Source organism: Aulostomus chinensis, chromosome 10, assembly GCF_037954235.1.
Source record: "Aulostomus chinensis isolate RoL2024-O1b breed Wild chromosome 10, RoL_Achi_v1.0, whole genome shotgun sequence".
Classification (NCBI taxonomy): Eukaryota; Metazoa; Chordata; class Actinopteri; order Syngnathiformes; family Aulostomidae; genus Aulostomus; species Aulostomus chinensis.
The window spans coordinates 19,676,071-19,693,659 of NC_141329.1; the positions used below are offsets into that span (position 1 = coordinate 19,676,071).

Here is a 17,589-nt window from a genome sequence, read left to right on the forward strand (position 1 = left end):
TTACCTTTAGCTTCAGCCATAGAAAAGTGAGGCTTTGGTTAAACAATAAATTATATTTTAAAATGCAGATAAACTGAATTTTGCAAAGAAGAATTAGAAAGTTTATTATTTTCACCTTATACAACTGAAAGATATGAAAGATACCCGCTAGAATATACATCGAACTTGTGATTAGTCGTCTAAATGTCCTCGATTCAGAGATAAATTTATGAATATAGAAATGTTCAAATATGATATCGCTGCGCCCTGCAGATGCATATTCACCGAGAAGCCAATGAGAGTAAAGGGGGTTTCCCCACCCTTCCTCTCCGCCACCGGCATTCCCAGTATGCACCGCGGACACAGCAGCAAAAAATAGTCTGCTAACGAGAGGCCGAGAAAAGGGAATCAGAGAAGGGTAGAGCTCACAAGCTAAATCCACGAGTTAAACTGTTTTAAACATCATCACAATTGCTACCATGGCCGACAACGAGAAACTGGACAACCAGCGGCTGAAGAATTTCAAGAACAAGGGCCGGGATTTGGAGGTAAAAGTTACGCGGATTGATGTCGAGGATCTCGTATTTTCCTCATCGCCGCCGCTCAGCTCGCGGCCAGCTTCACCCCCTGTCTTCCCTGTGACGTCGTTTCTAATTTCCACCATCGGGAACTTTGCTCTCAGGCTCCAGCCATGGCCTTCCCCGAGAACTAATTTTACATTGCTGGCCTTGGCTGGTCGATTTTCCTAGTGATTGCGCAAACCCAGGAGACGGCGTTACGTGTGAAACATGCCAGAGAAGCTAACTCATAGCATCCACTGGATGTGCGGTGCTAGCTTGCTACTGGCCAGGCCTGCGGCGAACATACTAGCTTAAGTGAAGCGCCGGATCCGCTTTTGTCGATGCGTTGGATTGTTGCAATTGTAATATATTTAAGCACATATACTTTGTGCAGTAATAATTTCCAGGAGAAGGAGCTCCTGATTGCCCAGCTAATAAAGCGGCACCAATGTTATTTTGATATTGCAGTCAGCTAGCCTGCTGCGTGCTAGCTACCAGTGCCGCTAAGATCAGTCCCTGGGCTTGGCTGAGCTGGTGGCTGCAGTTCCACCCATCCCCCGTCTTTATCTTCATAAACAATGGCGGAAACCAGTTAGCCTCTTAGCTGACTTGTTATCTGTGTGTTTGGAGCTGTTTCGTAGTGTTAAATTTGATTCGGGTGTTAAGTAACGTCACACTTTGTGGAAAAAAGGAAGGTTAACATGGGTAGCGATCACATGACTGATTGATCAAAGCTACACGTTAGCTAATGTTGCAGCCATAAGATTTACTTTCCGCTCCACACGCCTGTGCTCTTCTGCTCTCAGCAGGTGATAAGTTGTTTTCAGACGGGCTTTCAGAAGCAGTATGTGAGCAGGATATACTGACACATCCTGTTTGACGAGTAACTTCGTTTCTGTGCCGCCGCGCGAAAGGAGTTGCCTGGTTTAGCAGCCTGCTCACAACCTAGCAGCATCACCATGCTGCAGGTCGGCCAGTTAACCCCGAATCATCATCTAAAACCAATATAATACCGACGGTTAAAGCAGACAGAAGCCTGGTTTTCTGCAGGCTTAAGTAAGCTTAGTGATGCTGGGAATTGCAGTACGCCATTCTCGTTTCCAACTTTCATAGATGTGAAAGTAAATGAACCCCATTTATAATATGGCAGTATAAAATTCAGCAGCACCAGGTAGGCCCGGCCTCCAAGAACGTACATCTCGAAGGCTTTTACATTAAATAAATACAAATTTCAACCTTCTTGAAAGTGGATTTTTTTATAGGGCTTTATAGTTAAGCAGGTGTGTCCTTACAGCAAAGAGAATTGATGAAATTCTTCAAATTAAAGGGATAGCTCTTGTTATGGCATGTAAAATGATTAGTCAGTTCTGAGAGCTGAGTCATTTTCAATGTGTGTCTTGTTTGAGGGTTGTCATGCACCATTTGTGTGTTGCTGACTTCAGACTCAATGCATGATTCCTGCTCAGCTCTGGTAGGACTAACTGGATAATGACCTCAGTCTGTACCCAAATGCTAACATGCTACATCTTGTCCACAGACTATGAGAAGACAGAGGACGGAGGTAGTGGTGGAGCTGAGAAAGGTAATTACATTTGTGTATCATGGTGTGTGATGTTTATTATTGTGGCGATCATGATTTGAAGTACAAACATATGTAATTGTGTCCCCTTCACAACAGAACAAAAGAGATGAGCACCTTCTGAAGAGGAGAAACGTGCCTCATGAGGACATTTGTGAGGACTCTGATGTCGACGGAGATTTCAGATCGGTATGGCTGCGTGTCTTCAATGTAGAATTTATAGCTGCCACCAGGAAATTGAGTCAGCATATTTCTAGGTTTGATGTTCTCAAGGGCAGAGTGTTTTATAGCTGCAGTATGGTGACACTGAAATAGTGAGAGTGTTAGTTTGGTGCTCATAGGCTGTATGTTAAAGGAGTTTTGCACATCGCTGGCTTAACAGTCCAGAGGTTTAGAGCAGACTGATGTTTTATCCGGTGATGCAGCCTCCCGGCTGTCTTTGCTCAATGTCAATCAGATGGGGAAGGTTCACTGGTGCAGTGATTTGTCTCATTTTCTTAAAATATTAGACACATTTATTACATTTACAACTGAATTGCCAGCTCTCCTGCATGAAAATTATCAGTCAGTCACCATCACCATCCCTGTCAGTGCTGTGTTCTGTTTCAGAGAGATGCTTGTTTTACAATTTTTTTTGGTGCAAGCATAATCTCATGCCCACTGGCATATTCACTGCTGAAAACACTTGATGGATTTTTTTTTTCTTTTTCTTTTTTTAGACAAAAGGAAGCGTGGAGCTGTAAAGTGGTTAGGAACCATGCAGCAAATGATGTTTAATGCAGACACCCGTGTGAAAATGATCCCTCAAATTAGCCTCTTTGCAGCGTACATTATTAGGGTGTCTGTGTGGCATGAAACACCCAGACAAAATCATTCAATTAGACAAAAAGGAACCAACTATTGTATGGAATTTGTCAAACCCTGGGTTTTTAAAAAATATTTTCATATCATATAAATCATGTTTTTTGTGTAGTGGCTGAGATTTTTTTTCCCCCGTCATTCTTAAGCCAAATTAACAAATAGTCTTTACTGCTTTATTATTCATGGTGCTTTCTACACTGGAGTTTGGCGGTTGGGGGGGGGGGTAGCTCCTTCACACAGAAGGAACTATCACAGCCGTATAGCTTTTACACAGCCTGGTCAGATTATGAATGTTGTGCCGCTCTTATGCCTCGCTGTCTGTGGAGGGCGTTTGTGGGAAAGGGACAGCAGCTGTTTTTGAATCTTAATGTCGCTGTGGTTCTGTGTAAGAAAGCGAAGCGTCATAAGGTTGAGGTTTGGTGGAATCTCTGTAAAAGTGGCTACAGTCAAGTAGATTAAGTGGAAGTTCAAGTCCAGTCAACGAGTGGACCTTCCCTCCCTCCTTCCTTCCTTCCTTCCTTCCTTCCTTCCTTCCTTCCTTCCTCTATGAGCAAGTAAAGAGAAAAAAACGAAATGAAGACAATGTAATTTCATAAACTGCTTTATCTCTAACAAATTTGAGATTTAGTATTGTATTTTTTTTATAATTTCCTATAAGATAGTATTTGATTCTCGTGTTTACTGCTCTGAAAACTATTGATGTTTAATAATTTACTTTTTTCAAAGCATGACCAGGTTTTGAGTAGTTGGTTCTGCACCATATACTTAGACGCTTTCCCACAACCCAACAGGCTTTGGACATATCAGAATTCAGAAAAAAATTGAAAAAACAATATTAAAAAAACAAAAACAAAAAACAAATGGAACTTGCTGAAACGTCTTTCATGGGGCCTTACATGTCTGCATGCTGCTAATACATTTCGCCATAGTGATACTGTTGAATTGAGAAGTCCTCTCTTGGTGAATGCAGGGATGACACACTTCAGACAGGCAAATGCGGATCAATCAAGGGTCTCCAGTAAAGGACCCCGGACTTGGTGGCATTGAAATGGCCACTCAGCAGTTCAGCGATTCAATCACAGTAACTGCCTGGTAGTATTGAGAGGGCTGATTAGAAATGGGCTGCTTAGCAGTATATCAGCGGTGACATGCTGCAAGACATCTGGGAGGATTTTGGTTGCTGGCCAGTGTAGCGTAAAATATGCAAATAAACCAACCATTCTTGGTTTAAGATAACTCACTTGAGCGCATTTCCTGGTGGAAATTTGTCCCCCCCCCCCTTTTTTGCTATCTTTTTAGAACAATCCAGGTTTAGACGCTCCTTTTGTCCCGTTTTCTAAATCTTTCCTCCCCGTTTCAGTGTAGCTTTCTTTTATTTTTCAGTGCTTCTGCGGTTGCCTGTGCGCTTGTCAGTTATTTTTAATGTTTGTAGATGACTGTCGTCTCCTCTGTCCTCTCAGCAGTGGAATGTAAATACACCAATCATGTAACTCTGTTGCAACGACATCTATATATTTGTCGCTAGCTTGTACTGGAATGTAGTGTGCTCGCTTTAATTTTAGTAACGCGCAAGCAATCATATGCTACTGTCCACCACCGAGCATGTTTTTTGATATCATCGCCCCCCTGACTGACATCCAGTGAAACACAGGGTTCTCAGTGGTGCTTCACTGCAACTTCCTTCCTGCTTTGTCTTTCTCACACACTTCCATCATTTGCAAGGGGTGTTTTTCACTCTAGGCAAGATGTCTGCTCATTGGTAAGCTGGTTGAGTTGACCTTGTTTTTAGCAGCTTTCTTGGCTAACGACTTTCCAAAAATGCTCTTTTCAGCAAAACACCTCTCTTGAAGCAATAGTACAGGTAAGTCCTTTCTTTTTTCTTTTTTTTTACACTTTTGAAGAGTGTGTTTGTGTGTTATTTGAGTGATGCATCAGAACTAAACACTAAACTCACTCCTTTTTATTATTTTATAATCGAATTTAAGTAAGCTAATCTCAATCTTTTAAGCTGATGTATATGCGTGTGTTTATTGTGAATGCTATATATGACTATTGTGCTCCTACAGAATGCCACCAGTGATAACCAGGGCATCCAGCTGAGTGCTGTTCAAGCTGCCAGGTACGTACACACACACACACACACACACACACTCAACAGAATTTTTTGAACAGTCAGGAGTTGATTAACTATTTAAGGCTCTTTACAATCAGTCAAGTGTAACATGCTGAATGGCGAATATTATTACACACCTCAATATTAACAAAACAATGGTTATTCTACTGTATATAAAATATGAAGTGATTTCACAGTAGGAATAACCTGTTGATGCTGCTTTACCTTTTGAGTGCTTTTATTCTATTACAGCAGTAATTTGAAAGTAATCAGTGTCTGCATGTGGTACTTAAATGGAATTGTAAGCCAGTGCGCCGAGACTCGGCATGGCTACTTTATCTTAAGAGGCTCCCTGATTAAAATTGATGGGCTCTTACAAAATATAGTTTCAGCGTTGCAATCTCAGGGGCCGAACATTTTTCCAAGTGGGTTTGACAGCCGTGATTTAGAGTTGGTCAGCTCCGTGTGATTAATGGACTCTGTAGATGGCCCCGCAGCGCTGTAGTGCAGTCTCTTTTATAGCGTCAGGTCAGGTGTTGCATATAATGGCCTAATTTATGAAACCTCTTCACATTCCACCTCTTTGTTTTTTCTTTTTTTCCCCATCAGGCCACACAGTGTATCGTGTTTATTTAATTGTACTTTCTCTTCACCTCCACGCAAACACACTGAATCTGGTCCGGCTCAATGTTATATTTTGAACACTCGTCTTTGCGGTTGTTTCTTCCTCTTCCTAGTTCAGGTGTGTGACTGATGGTCTTCTGTTTTCTTTTTTTTTTGGTTTGTTTTGTTTTGTTTTTGTAGGAAGTTATTGTCCAGTGATCGCAACCCTCCCATAGATGACCTGATTAAATCTGGCATCCTTCCTATTCTGGTCCACTGCCTGGACAGAGATGACAAGTAAGAAGGCTGTAATCCTGTTTCTTTCTAGCTGATAGTGAATCATGCTTATTCATGGCTGATAATTTTAGTACAAGTTAGTCCCCTTTATTTATTTCTTTTTTATCTACTTAAGTCTATGAGCACATCAGAGTTATGCAAATAAGCCAGTTGGGTTTAGCTCAGCCTCGCATCTGAACGGCGTTGCAGTTATGTAAATGTGTTCCAGTTTTCACCTTCCAGGAATGGCGGAACATAAATGACTCATCAGCATGCTCTTACTGTTTTAACACCCATGTCCAAATTAGCCAGTTTTCCCATCCCCTGTGCTGCCTTCATCTGTCTCTCCTTCTCACTCCCCCCCCCCCCCCCTTTTCTCTCTCCCTCCAGCCCATCCCTTCAGTTCGAGGCGGCTTGGGCGCTAACCAACATAGCGTCAGGGACCTCAGAGCAGACCCAAGCTGTGGTACAGTCCAGTAAGTGCCACCATTATGCAACAACCCTCCCCCTTTTTTTTTTTTGTTCGGTTGCTGTTGGATTTGTGTTTAAATCTTTTAAGTCATCATAAAAAGAGATCAGCATCTGAATCTGTAGGAAAGATGCCATGACCAGAACTGCTGCTATTTTCTGTGTAGACTGGGTAACATCGTCCCATCTGTGAGTATTTTCCTGCGTCTGAAGTTGCTAATAAGATTGTAACCTCTAGCGTGGAGAAGGAAAAAGGACGTCTTGGCCGGCATCAATGCTGGCTAGAGTGAAACCCCCGAAGCTTTGCTCCCTGGGCTATTAATAACTTTTTTGGTGTCGCTTTCTTACATTAGGCCTTTTTTCAGGACACAAACTGTTGTAATGGTTAACATCACGGGAAAGAGATGTGGGTTCCAACTGTAGTTTCAGTTTGCTGTCATCTGCACTGGCAAAATATTCCTCTCTTCGTCCTGTCAACAACAAACGTCCATCACCTGGTTCCATCGGTGAGGTGGAACAAGCCCGTAAACATGACTCCGAGGGATATTTGCTGCACGTCAAACATGAGAAAAGTTACAAATTGAAGCTTTTGTATCTGCAAAATAGAGCCGGTGGTTTGAAAAATTAAAAAATGCAATAAAGCAATACAAATTGATCGTGCTTGATAAAAGCAAGAAATATAAAAATAGCAGTTATTTGCTGTCTTTCACCGTCTGATTTCAAGATGCACACAACAAATTCTTTTCTTTTTAATCCCAATATGTTTTCTAATCCAACGGCCAACACTCGCTCTAATACCAGAGCTCTTCTTTTTTTTTTTTCCCCTTGGATGTTATTTGTTGTGTGAGGTTAGGCTGGAGCAATTCTACACAACAGTATGAAACGACAGCAACCTGCTTTCAGTGTAATTGAATTCCAGAGCAATTTATTGGTGTTATGCCCTGCGGCATTACGGTGGATTCATGCTGCGGCGGAATCTGGATCAGCACCGGCATTCAGCGAATGGCGTCGGTGTAAACCTGCATCATCTGTCGTTCAGGTGCTGTGCCGCTCTTCCTGAGGCTGCTTCACTCTCCCCATCAGAATGTGTGTGAACAGGCTGTCTGGGCTTTGGGCAACATCATAGGTGAGTTTCACTTTGTTGAACTTATTACACAGTCAGACCCAAGATAATATGTCGCACTGACATCGTGTGTGCGTGTGATCCTCCCAGGTGATGGCCCCCAGTGCAGAGACTATGTGATCAGCTTGGGCGTAGTCAAGCCCCTGCTCTCTTTCATCAGTCCCTCTATCCCAATCACCTTCCTCCGCAATGTCACCTGGGTTATGGTCAATCTGTGCCGTCACAAGGACCCCCCTCCACCCATGGAGACCATTCAGGAGGTGCGTATGCATGTGAATGAGAAATATGGGTGTTATTTTGAAAAGCTCAGCATATATTTGTGGGAAGCTGTTGAGGAATCGCACTGTATGTCCCAGTCTACTTCAGCTCACGCAGATTCATTTATCGCATTCTTGATGATTGATTGGGCAAGGAGAAAAATAATATGACGTCAATTTTTTCCCCCGTAAAGTGTGGATCTTCCGAACTTGTAAAGAGCAATGTAGAGTTCAGGACCATGCAGGAAAGTTGTTGGTGTTTTTTCATCTTCGTGTTTACAATCTCATGACCGCATCATTTATTTCTCGGTTCTCTTCCCAGATCTTGCCAGCTCTCTGTGTGCTCATCCACCACACTGACGTCAGTGTGAGTATGCAGAATTTTCTTTTGAAGAATTGTTGGAACACTGATCACTACTATATTTCCCAGACAAACCTCTAATGATTAAAAATAAATAAATAAATGTTTTTGCGCTTCCAGATCTTGGTAGACACCGTGTGGGCTCTGTCCTATCTGACCGATGCTGGGAACGAGCAGATCCAAATGGTCATTGACTCTGGTATCGTACCTCACCTGGTACCTCTGCTCAGCCACCAGGAGGTCAAAGTTCAGGTATCAAGAAACTCTTGAGTTGATTTTAAATATTCTTTGCTTGCTAAATTTAAAACAATCTGAATTATTAAATGACTCATGTCGTGTTGCCTGCTGGTAGCCTACATCAAAATCTTAGGGCTTGTGTCCATCAGAGGTTTTTTTTATTTTTGTCTGCCTGATCCCTAAAATCTCATGAACCCATATGACCCGGTACTTCGCGAGAAGAGGGGAGCGTACCGTTTGCCGACATTTTAACTTTGGGGAACATCCAAACGCTACACGTCACAAGCACTGTCACTTACCCGAGCCTGGCGTTTACAGCTCCAAACGGTGGACACGATGCCAAATTGAACGACTTATCACAATAACTCTTCATACACTCCTCTCCACATCCAGACTGCTGCTCTGAGGGCTGTGGGGAACATTGTGACCGGCACAGATGAACAGACACAGGTGGTGCTCAACTGTGACGCTCTTAGCCACTTCCCGGCCCTCCTCACACACCCAAAAGAGAAAATCAACAAGGTAACACTTTTATATTCACACACACACACACACACACTGGAAGTGATGAAATCTGAGACTTGGTGCTTGTGTGGAAATTGTGTGAAAGGTGTTTGAAAGGAAAGATGGAGAAATTTAGGAAAGGGGAGAATCCTGGTGAAGAAGAGGATGAAGAGGAGTTCAATGGCTGGCTAGTGGTTGTAGTTAGGAAAGGGGGTGGGGGGTTGGGTCTGTGTGCATGCGAATGATGTGTGGCTCAGTGGGTTGGTGGCCAGAGTGCTGATAAACATGCTGACGCTGGAGTGCATCTGAGACCAGTCACTCTACAAAAAGAGGCCCACCCCTCCCCGAGTGACTCGGACGATGATTAGAGCCTCAAAACCGCTCTCACCCCACCCACAGCACCCTGTCTCGGCCAGAGGTCCAAACTCTGAGTGGACATCTGGGTTCTGATCCACACACTCCTGTTTTACCAGTGTTAAAAGTTCAGGACACAAGGGTAAAAAATGAGACCTTCACTTGTATTTATGCCTTTTGTCCTATAGGAGGCAGTGTGGTTCCTGTCTAACATCACAGCAGGAAACCAGCAGCAGGTGCAGGCTGTTATTGACGCAAAGCTAGTCCCCATGATCATTCACCTGCTCGACAAGGTGCGCGTCATCCTTCCTCATCAAGCAGAAATAAGGAAAACAGCAGGGAACAGTAGAAAGCTCACTTTAAATGTCATTTTAGGGAGACTTTGGCACTCAGAAAGAAGCAGCCTGGGCCATCAGCAACCTGACAATAAGCGGGCGGAAAGATCAGGTAAGAAGCTTCTTTTTAAATGTATAATATTTCACCACGGAGTCACTAAACGATTCTGGAGGTCCGCCTGACTTAAAGGGTTCCCCCTGCACAGTTCTAAAGATGGTTTGATCTCTGAGAGCTTTGACAGGATGAATTTATGGTGTATCTGCAATTGGCTGATAGTGACTTTTTGGGGGGGGGGGTTACCATTATGATAACTTGCAGCAGGACTTGGGTCAAATTATGTACTTTCTTGTTGCATTGTTTTTCTCAATGTTGTTCCTCATAATATAGTGCTGAAACTTGATGACAGATTTGAGTGCGTTGGTCTGATGCAGCTTTCAGCACTGAATTATCTGTTTATCAGGTCCTTCAGTGTTATGGTTGTTTTCAGTGTAACATTTTTTTAAAATGAAACGGTAAATTACAAAACAAACTGTTCATTTGAATGAGAAGAAAAAAAGACCACGTGTCTGTCACGTGTCATAAGATGATGGTTGTGTTGCGGCTGTCCTCAGGTGGCCCATCTGATCGCGAAGCGGGTCATCCCTCCGTTCTGTAACCTGCTCACAGTGAAGGACGCCCAAGTGGTGCAGGTGGTTCTCGACGGGCTCAGCAATATCCTCAAGATGGCCGACGACGAAGCGGAAACTATTGCTAACCTCATTGAGGAGTGTGGTGGTGAGTTTCCAGTCAAGCGTTTATCACGTGGTCATGGATCCGTGCTCAGATGTGATCCGGCTTTTGTTTCTGCTCAGGTCTGGAGAAAGTGGAGTCGCTGCAAAATCATGAAAATGAAGATATCTACAAACTGGCATATGAAATTATTGATCAATTCTTCTCATCTGATGATGTAAGTTACTCTTGACTTGGACGTTAGATTAGTTTGTTCTGATTTTTATCAAGAATTGTTTTTTCGTTGATAATGTCCAACTGCTATGAGGCTGTAAATCTCTTCTTCAACATGCTAAGCTAATATTGACTGTATTTATTTATCTGCATAAGTTTAACCACCTGCCACTTTGTGTGTGTGTGTGTGTGTGTGTGTGTGTGGTTCAGATCGATGAAGACGGCAGCCTGGTCCCAGAAGCCATCCAGGGTGGAACTTACGGCTTTAACTCAGCCAATGTGCCAGCCGAGGGATTCCAGTTCTAGACGGCACCTGGGGTATTCTGGAGTTTTGTTGACGATGCAGCACTCTGTTCAACATAAAAAATTAGGAGAGAAAGAGCGAGAGAGAGCGAGTGTGAGAAATTTGATCCATTGTGCTTGGCTCGTGGGATCCATGGCTGCATCTTATCTGAACGAAAAATGTGTGGATTTCATTTGGCATTCCAGGGGAACCAGCCCAAATGAAGTTTGAGGTGGCGAGTGGGTGCGAGTGAGAATGAGTGGCTACATGTTGCAAAAAAGCAAAACATCTACATCGAATGCGTTGAGAGACATGCCGACATAACTTCTGTGTTATTGGAGCTGTTGTCTTCAGAAAACGACTTCAAATGAAAACAAAAAAACTCGATGTCTGCCCGGGGAGAACCAAGGACTTTCAAAAATAAGAAATCAAGACATCTTGAAGTAATACAATACAACAAAGTGCAGAAATGCACAGAACAATAATTATGAACTGAGATGAACCACGAAACATCACAATTCTGCGGTCCTCCGACTAGAGTGGGTGCCACCCTCAATGTGCCCCTCCCCCAATCGGCCACGCTATCAGACATGTGTGTGAATGGACCCATTGTGTATGAATGTCTGGACTCAGTGCTGAGGAGCCAGGTTCATCTCCTCCAACGAGACGTCCCAATGGGGCACCATCCTCTCCCCCTGGTGGGCGGGGCCAGGAGTCCAGCTGCGCATGTCGCATGTGCGAGAGAGTGGACGGATGGGTTGTGTGTGCTTGGCTGCGTGCGTGACTGGAAGTATGCAAGGCTGGGTGAGAACGCATGCAGAGACGGGGAAAAAAGATACCAATACAACATCTGAAGAGAAACAAAATTGAGAAATGCAACAATGAGGCTAGAAAAGGTTCGAAGAAAGAAATTCTGCCTTTGAAAGAGAGGCTGATCCTCAAATCCCTGAAAGGAAGAACTTTGGATAAAGAAAAAAATCATTGTCATCGCAAGGATTATTTTTTTTTGTTTTCAATTATTGTTAAGTTAGTAATAATTGACACTGGACAACGCTATTGGCAGACGTGGAGAAGCAATGCATTATATGAAGATGCATTTGGTGGCTTTAGGGCCTTTCTTTTTGCCTCCAGTGTGTTCCTTTTTATGGTTTTTTTTTTTTTAATTTTCAGCTTTTAGTTTCATTGCTTCTGTAAAGGTGACGATCATATTTCACCCGCACACCAGAACCCTAACCTACGCACCAGATATGGGCTTGATGCTGTGAAATTCTGACACCATTGTTATAATCAACTCGATGACCTGTTACCCTTGTGACTCTTAATTTTCCTTCAAGTACAACAGAATCACTGCTTTGCAGTATTGTTGCCATAGCTTTGACTTATCACCAAGGGAGAAGAGAACAATGGCCATTTTCACGTAGGATTGTGAATCATAACCTTTGCATGTACTCAAATATAGCACAGTTATTTTTTTTTAGGGTCTTTTAGTTTCCTTAGGCTGTGGATACAGTGTAATTTTCATTTTAAGTAAACTGTGCTTAAATGTTACATGTTTCCCTTTCCCTTACCCCTCACTAGTGTTCCAATTGCTAAATAATATGTATGGTTTTGCACATGTACTGCAACGTGAGGCCTGAAGCCTCTCTGAAGATGTGTTGGTTGGTTTCATACTGTAGGTCCGACCTGCCGACAACCTCTACAATATGCATCACTTGACCACAATATTTGTTGTCTTTCTAGAGTAATCCAATGATGCTTTTTAGGATAGTTGAGAAAATAACTTAATTTCAGGAGCAGCAGTAATGAATCTGCTAATGTATCTCAGCTAGACTCAGAGGGACTCCACCCCCCCCCCCCCCCCCCCAAAAAAAGTCACACTGTCCCATCAGTCAGACTGGACTTATCTTAAGAGGGGTCTCTGAAAAATAAATGAACCCATGAACAAGTTTGCTGTACCTTTTTAGTACCTTGCAGAGTCCTTCGCCCCATTCTCATATTTCCTCTCAGCTAACTTTAGGTGTACAAGCTTACCCTTTCCAGTTTTTGTGTTAACTTGAAGACACTGTAATAAATAATTACACATTGTGCTCATAAATCTTCCGTTGGACATAGGGGTAAAAATTTTTTTTTTTTTTTTTTTTTGCAGCATTCCTTGTTAGCAAAGATGTGGTTTCAAATCTAAAATTATGACATGGAAGTAAAAGAAGGTGGTTTACCCCAACAAAAAAAAAAACCCTTTGGGGAGAAAGGCTTATAGGTTAGGTTGTCTTCGAGAAAATAAATAGTGAAACCCTCAATGACGGATTGTTTGTGAGTGTGTGTGTGTGGTTTGTTGTGATGAGGTGCTTTTATCTGAACAAATGCGATGAGAGGCATTAGCATGTTAGCTTCTCACCCTTCCACTGCATGGGATCAGCTCAACTTTTGTGGTTTTCAATCAGCGACTTTTATTTTGCACATTTTCTACAAATATGAGTGAGCCAATTGAATCTTTAAAGTGATTATCAAATAATTAACATGTAAACAGTTCTGTTCCTTGGGAACAGTTAAAAAACAAAACGAGGAAAGTCGGGCCGGTGTCGTGTCAGTTGAGCATGTATTCAAATTAAGGTACGGTGGAGCCTGATTGGCCACAAGGACCCTATTTCGCACATGCGTACTACAGATACAAAGACATCCTTAGCTTCCGGAACTCGAGGCTTTCCAACAGAAACGACGTTAACGTTATTTAAAAAAAAAAAAAAAACTCGGAGAATTTGTTTGTACATTAATGGATTCCTAAGAAGTAATAGGATATGGGCGGAAAGACAAGTACGTGTTGGTATGGTTTCTCTCAAGTGTTTCGAAATTAATCCAGAAGAACAGTTTGTAGCCCATTTGCCATTCGATTTCGTTTTTGTCGTATTTTTAATGTAAGCACTTTAATGCAACACGAGTTTTAACAGGAAATGAAGCCGCTTCGAGCAAACGGTGAGTTCTAAATGGCAGATTATTCGTTCAAAGCATGTGTTGCGTAATGTGACAGAAATACAGCAGGAGAAAGCCTGCTGTGAGCCCGGAAGTGGGTCAACTGATATTTGGAGAGCTTTAACAGCTGTCCGTGACTGATGTGTTGTACCCTCTGCTGGACAACGTTGAAAACTACCAGAGTAATAGTTCAAGTTATTCTCTGTTCCTGTTTTCCCACCCCTTCACTAAAATATATTTCTTTTGTGCTCGTCTGTGGGAGCATTATTTCATATATGCCAACTCTTAGCTAGTAGTTAGCTGTCTCTCATTTCAAAGACAAAAGGAAACGTTGAGAAAATGACATTTGATGGGTTTCATTGGAGGAACATTTTGTTAAATGTTTCCTACAGTATGTAAGTTGTTATTTTCTCAGTTGTAAGCACTATTCTTTGTGTAATGGAGCTAGAAGGACACATGGAACGCTCAGACATACAGACAGTATGTGAAAAGGTCTGCATCTCCCCTATATTAAATTTAAAGAAAACTGGCCCAATATTTTCAATTCTAATGACAGGCCGACTGCAATGAAAATGTATACAACACATCTGGCTGATGGCTGATTAATGACTGAGGTCATGAATCAGAAATCATCGTGACAGCAATGCTAATAGTGTGGTTTCCTCCAGGAAGAGCTGAACCTGGTGCCCTTGATAGAGGAGGAGGAGGATGACTCCATGCTGGTCAAACTGGAGAAGGTGCATTTGTTCAGGGAGAATGGAGGAGTTCAATAAAGCCCGTTGGGTCACCTGGTACCTGCCTGTGGTGACAACCTGGAGCCTGGAGGGAAGCACCTGCTCCTCAGGTGTGCTGCTGTGCCGGATGTGGCGGTTGAAGGCTGATGCAGACAGAGAGACCCAGTCACACAGGTGGGCCTGTGGTTTAAGATCCAGCAAACGTCATCCATGCTGCTGCTGGCATGGGTGTATCGGTTTACTGAGTTGGTTCCATCTGGGACTCAGCAGTGATGCCAGCAGAAACGTGGAGCTTACCCCCTTCCTCAGTGGGACAAAAGGACCTTACTGCCCTTTTCCAAATGTCTAGTAGAAGTTAGAATCCTATATTTGATAAACATACTCCTGAAAGCAACGAATCTCATCTGGCAATGGATGTTGCTTGTGAGAACTGCACCGAAAATACAGTTAATTGTTATGGATTTTCCAACTCGTATCTCTTGCTTTTTTTTACTGATCCAATTCTCTTTCTTTCAGTTTCAGATCTATTCTTTTTTCAATTTCAAATCATGTTTGTTTTTGGGTTTTTTTTTCCAGTGTCAGACTTCAGCCTGGATCTGATGGGGGGGGGGGGGGGGGGGGATTAACATAGAGGTATGTAGAGCCAAGAGGGGCATCTTATCAAACTAGGCTGGGAACTCCCTCAGGTCTGTCACCCTCGTGGAACTTTGGTACTGTGGAACTTAGAAGTCAACCCCTTATAAACACCATATTCACATGATTAGCTGTGAAAACACTGACAGTAGTGACAAAGTTCCCTTGAGCAAGCTGCTTTCGCCCGTACCTGGCATTAACAGAGGTTAAGAGCAATAAATCGTGACAGATTGAGGCGATTATTGAGAAGCCGTCTTTACACCGCTAATATCAGTTAAATAGTAAGTCATCAATGTGGAAAAGTAGACAATTGTATGAGTTCTTATCTAACTTTCAGTTATAAAACATGAGATTCACTTTACTTGTGTTGTATGACAACAGATGAGACCAAGCTAATGCCATTGTTTCAAGCTAAGGCTAACAATTTGTGCTAATGCTATCATCACGTGCAGTGTGTAGTGGTTGTGATGGTCGTATTAAACCAGGCTGAGAAATGTGACTGAACGCGCGAGTAGCATCCAGCTTCAGCCACAGAAGAAGATCCTTAGAATGTATTGAACAAAGTTACACGTTTCTATCAATTGTATTGTTTTGATATTTGATACCCGTGACGTTTCTCAATCTGATAAAGAGTATCTGACAGTGCTGTTTACATGACCACTCGAATAAACAGGTAACTTCAAATATCTGAGAATAATTGCACTTCCGAGTGAAATGATTTCACCTCAACTTTTTTCAGTTTCTTCTCTGTGTCAACCAGAAGAGGAATAATGAAGCACTCAAATCAAAGTATTCCAGCACACCTGCAGGACAGCCTGTTGGACCTTTGAGGACGCTGTCTTTTACATTAATTAACCTGTATTTATTCTCATGATATATGTACTGTAATTGTAATTTAACATCAATATAGCCATACATAAATTGTTCACCTCACATTCGTTGTCTTCATTCAAATTATACAGGACAGTGTTGACTATTCTCTATTTCATCTATTTATTTTGCCCTGGTCAAACAATCATACATGCTGTATTTATACTAAAATGGAGGTGACAATTTCAGGAATATACATAGTGTTGTTTCTATATTTTGAAACTGATGCAAATGGCTTATTAGGAACTGACGTCATTGTTTGGTCCAGCGGAGTGTAGAGACTCGGTACATTATATTGGACTGTTCATTCATAAATAAGCATTAAAAATGTCATATGATAGGATAATACAGCCGACTGTGGACTAAAAGCCAGCAGATGGGTGGTGGTGACGGCCGCAGCACCAGTGATGAGCCCGGTGTCCTGAGACCTCAGCACCGTCACTCTGGAGGGGGCCCTTGAACACCATCTTGCTCCACAGGCATCAGCTTCCTGTTCTTTGATGAGCAGTGATGCTCTCGGCCAAGCTACAGTCCAGCATCTCACAGAGCTGCCTCACACTCTTCAAGGCCAGGCCACCTTCTCATGGAGGCCCCGTCTCACTGAAAAGACGATCATCTGTTGGTCAGCCATCATCGCCGCCCACACCGATGCCAGAAGCACGTAAGGATTTTTTATAATACAGTTTATTAGATGAGGGAACTTGAACCCGGAACCTTCTGACTATGAGGCGACGGTGCTAACCACTGCAGCACCGTGCCACCCTTGGTGCGAATACAGTAAATATATATATATATATACACATACATATATATACATACATACATATATATATATATACTCAACCCAGCCTTAAACCTCATTCTTCATCCATTTTCTGGTAATGGCTTTTATTCTATAAACATTTGTCCCCAAATCCATGCCGTTTCCCCAAGTATAATACCTCAAATGTAGGTGGAAGATTTACCTTCAGTATTTTACCATACACTTCTTAAGCTCCTGCCAGCAGCTGCGAAGGGATCACGTGGTCAGCGTTATCAGCTCCACATCATCGGCAACACTTTTTGTATCGAGATACTTTGTCTGTGCTGGTGTACTAAAAAATCTTACTATGTTCTTCCTCCCACGTTCTCTCCGAGATAAAGAACAAGTTTTTCTCCACTGCTGTTCGTTAATCTCTTCCCATTCATCCACTGCCATTAAAGCCTCTCTCTTCTATATACACTGTTATTTCCCTTAAAGTCTTCCACTCACTTTTATAATTTTGAAATGTACTTTTCCCCCCAGGTTTGATTCCTATGCTGAAGTCCTTCATTACAATTACCTGTATTGATCCATGTTCGTTATCTTGGTCTTTTATGTCTTGAAAACTTTGTATCTCCTTTCTTAAAATCGGAAACACCTTGCCTCTCCCGTTCTACGACCACACCAGGCGCTGCACCCTAAGATTTAGTTTGGCTGTCTCTAAAACTGTGCTTTTCATTCAGCTTGGCAATGTGTTGCATCGGTTCGGTTCATTGATCAGCACCCAGGCCTGCGCTGCTACCATGC

General features: G+C 42.6%; 1 protein-coding gene across 9 annotated transcripts; it reads left to right on the plus strand.

Moving 5' to 3' along the window:
• The first annotated feature begins 305 nt into the window (after positions 1 to 305).
• Positions 306 to 16,111, plus strand: kpna4 (karyopherin alpha 4 (importin alpha 3)). 9 transcript variants are annotated; one of them, XR_015118183.1, is made up of 19 exons: positions 307 to 527; positions 2,077 to 2,121; positions 2,218 to 2,307; positions 4,811 to 4,840; positions 5,046 to 5,098; positions 5,897 to 5,992; positions 6,362 to 6,447; positions 7,479 to 7,565; positions 7,653 to 7,822; positions 8,142 to 8,186; positions 8,301 to 8,432; positions 8,811 to 8,939; positions 9,464 to 9,568; positions 9,651 to 9,722; positions 10,223 to 10,385; positions 10,463 to 10,557; positions 10,764 to 13,806; positions 14,472 to 14,711; positions 15,910 to 16,111. XR_015118183.1 is itself a non-coding variant. In XM_086216321.1 (18 exons), the coding sequence occupies exons 1-17, from the start codon at positions 459 to 461 to the stop codon at positions 10,857 to 10,859; spliced, it is 1,563 nt and encodes a 520-aa protein (XP_086072447.1). In that variant the 5' UTR covers positions 306 to 458; the 3' UTR covers positions 10,860 to 10,871; positions 14,472 to 15,107. The 9 variants fall into 9 exon arrangements, 1 of the variants encoding a protein (XP_086072447.1); XR_015118184.1 differs by lacking the exon at positions 15,910 to 16,111 and adding an exon at positions 15,114 to 15,148; XR_015118188.1 differs by lacking the exon at positions 15,910 to 16,111 and having other exon boundaries at positions 10,764 to 13,657; positions 13,782 to 13,806; positions 14,472 to 15,107.
• Positions 16,112 to 17,589: the final 1,478 nt, after the last annotated feature.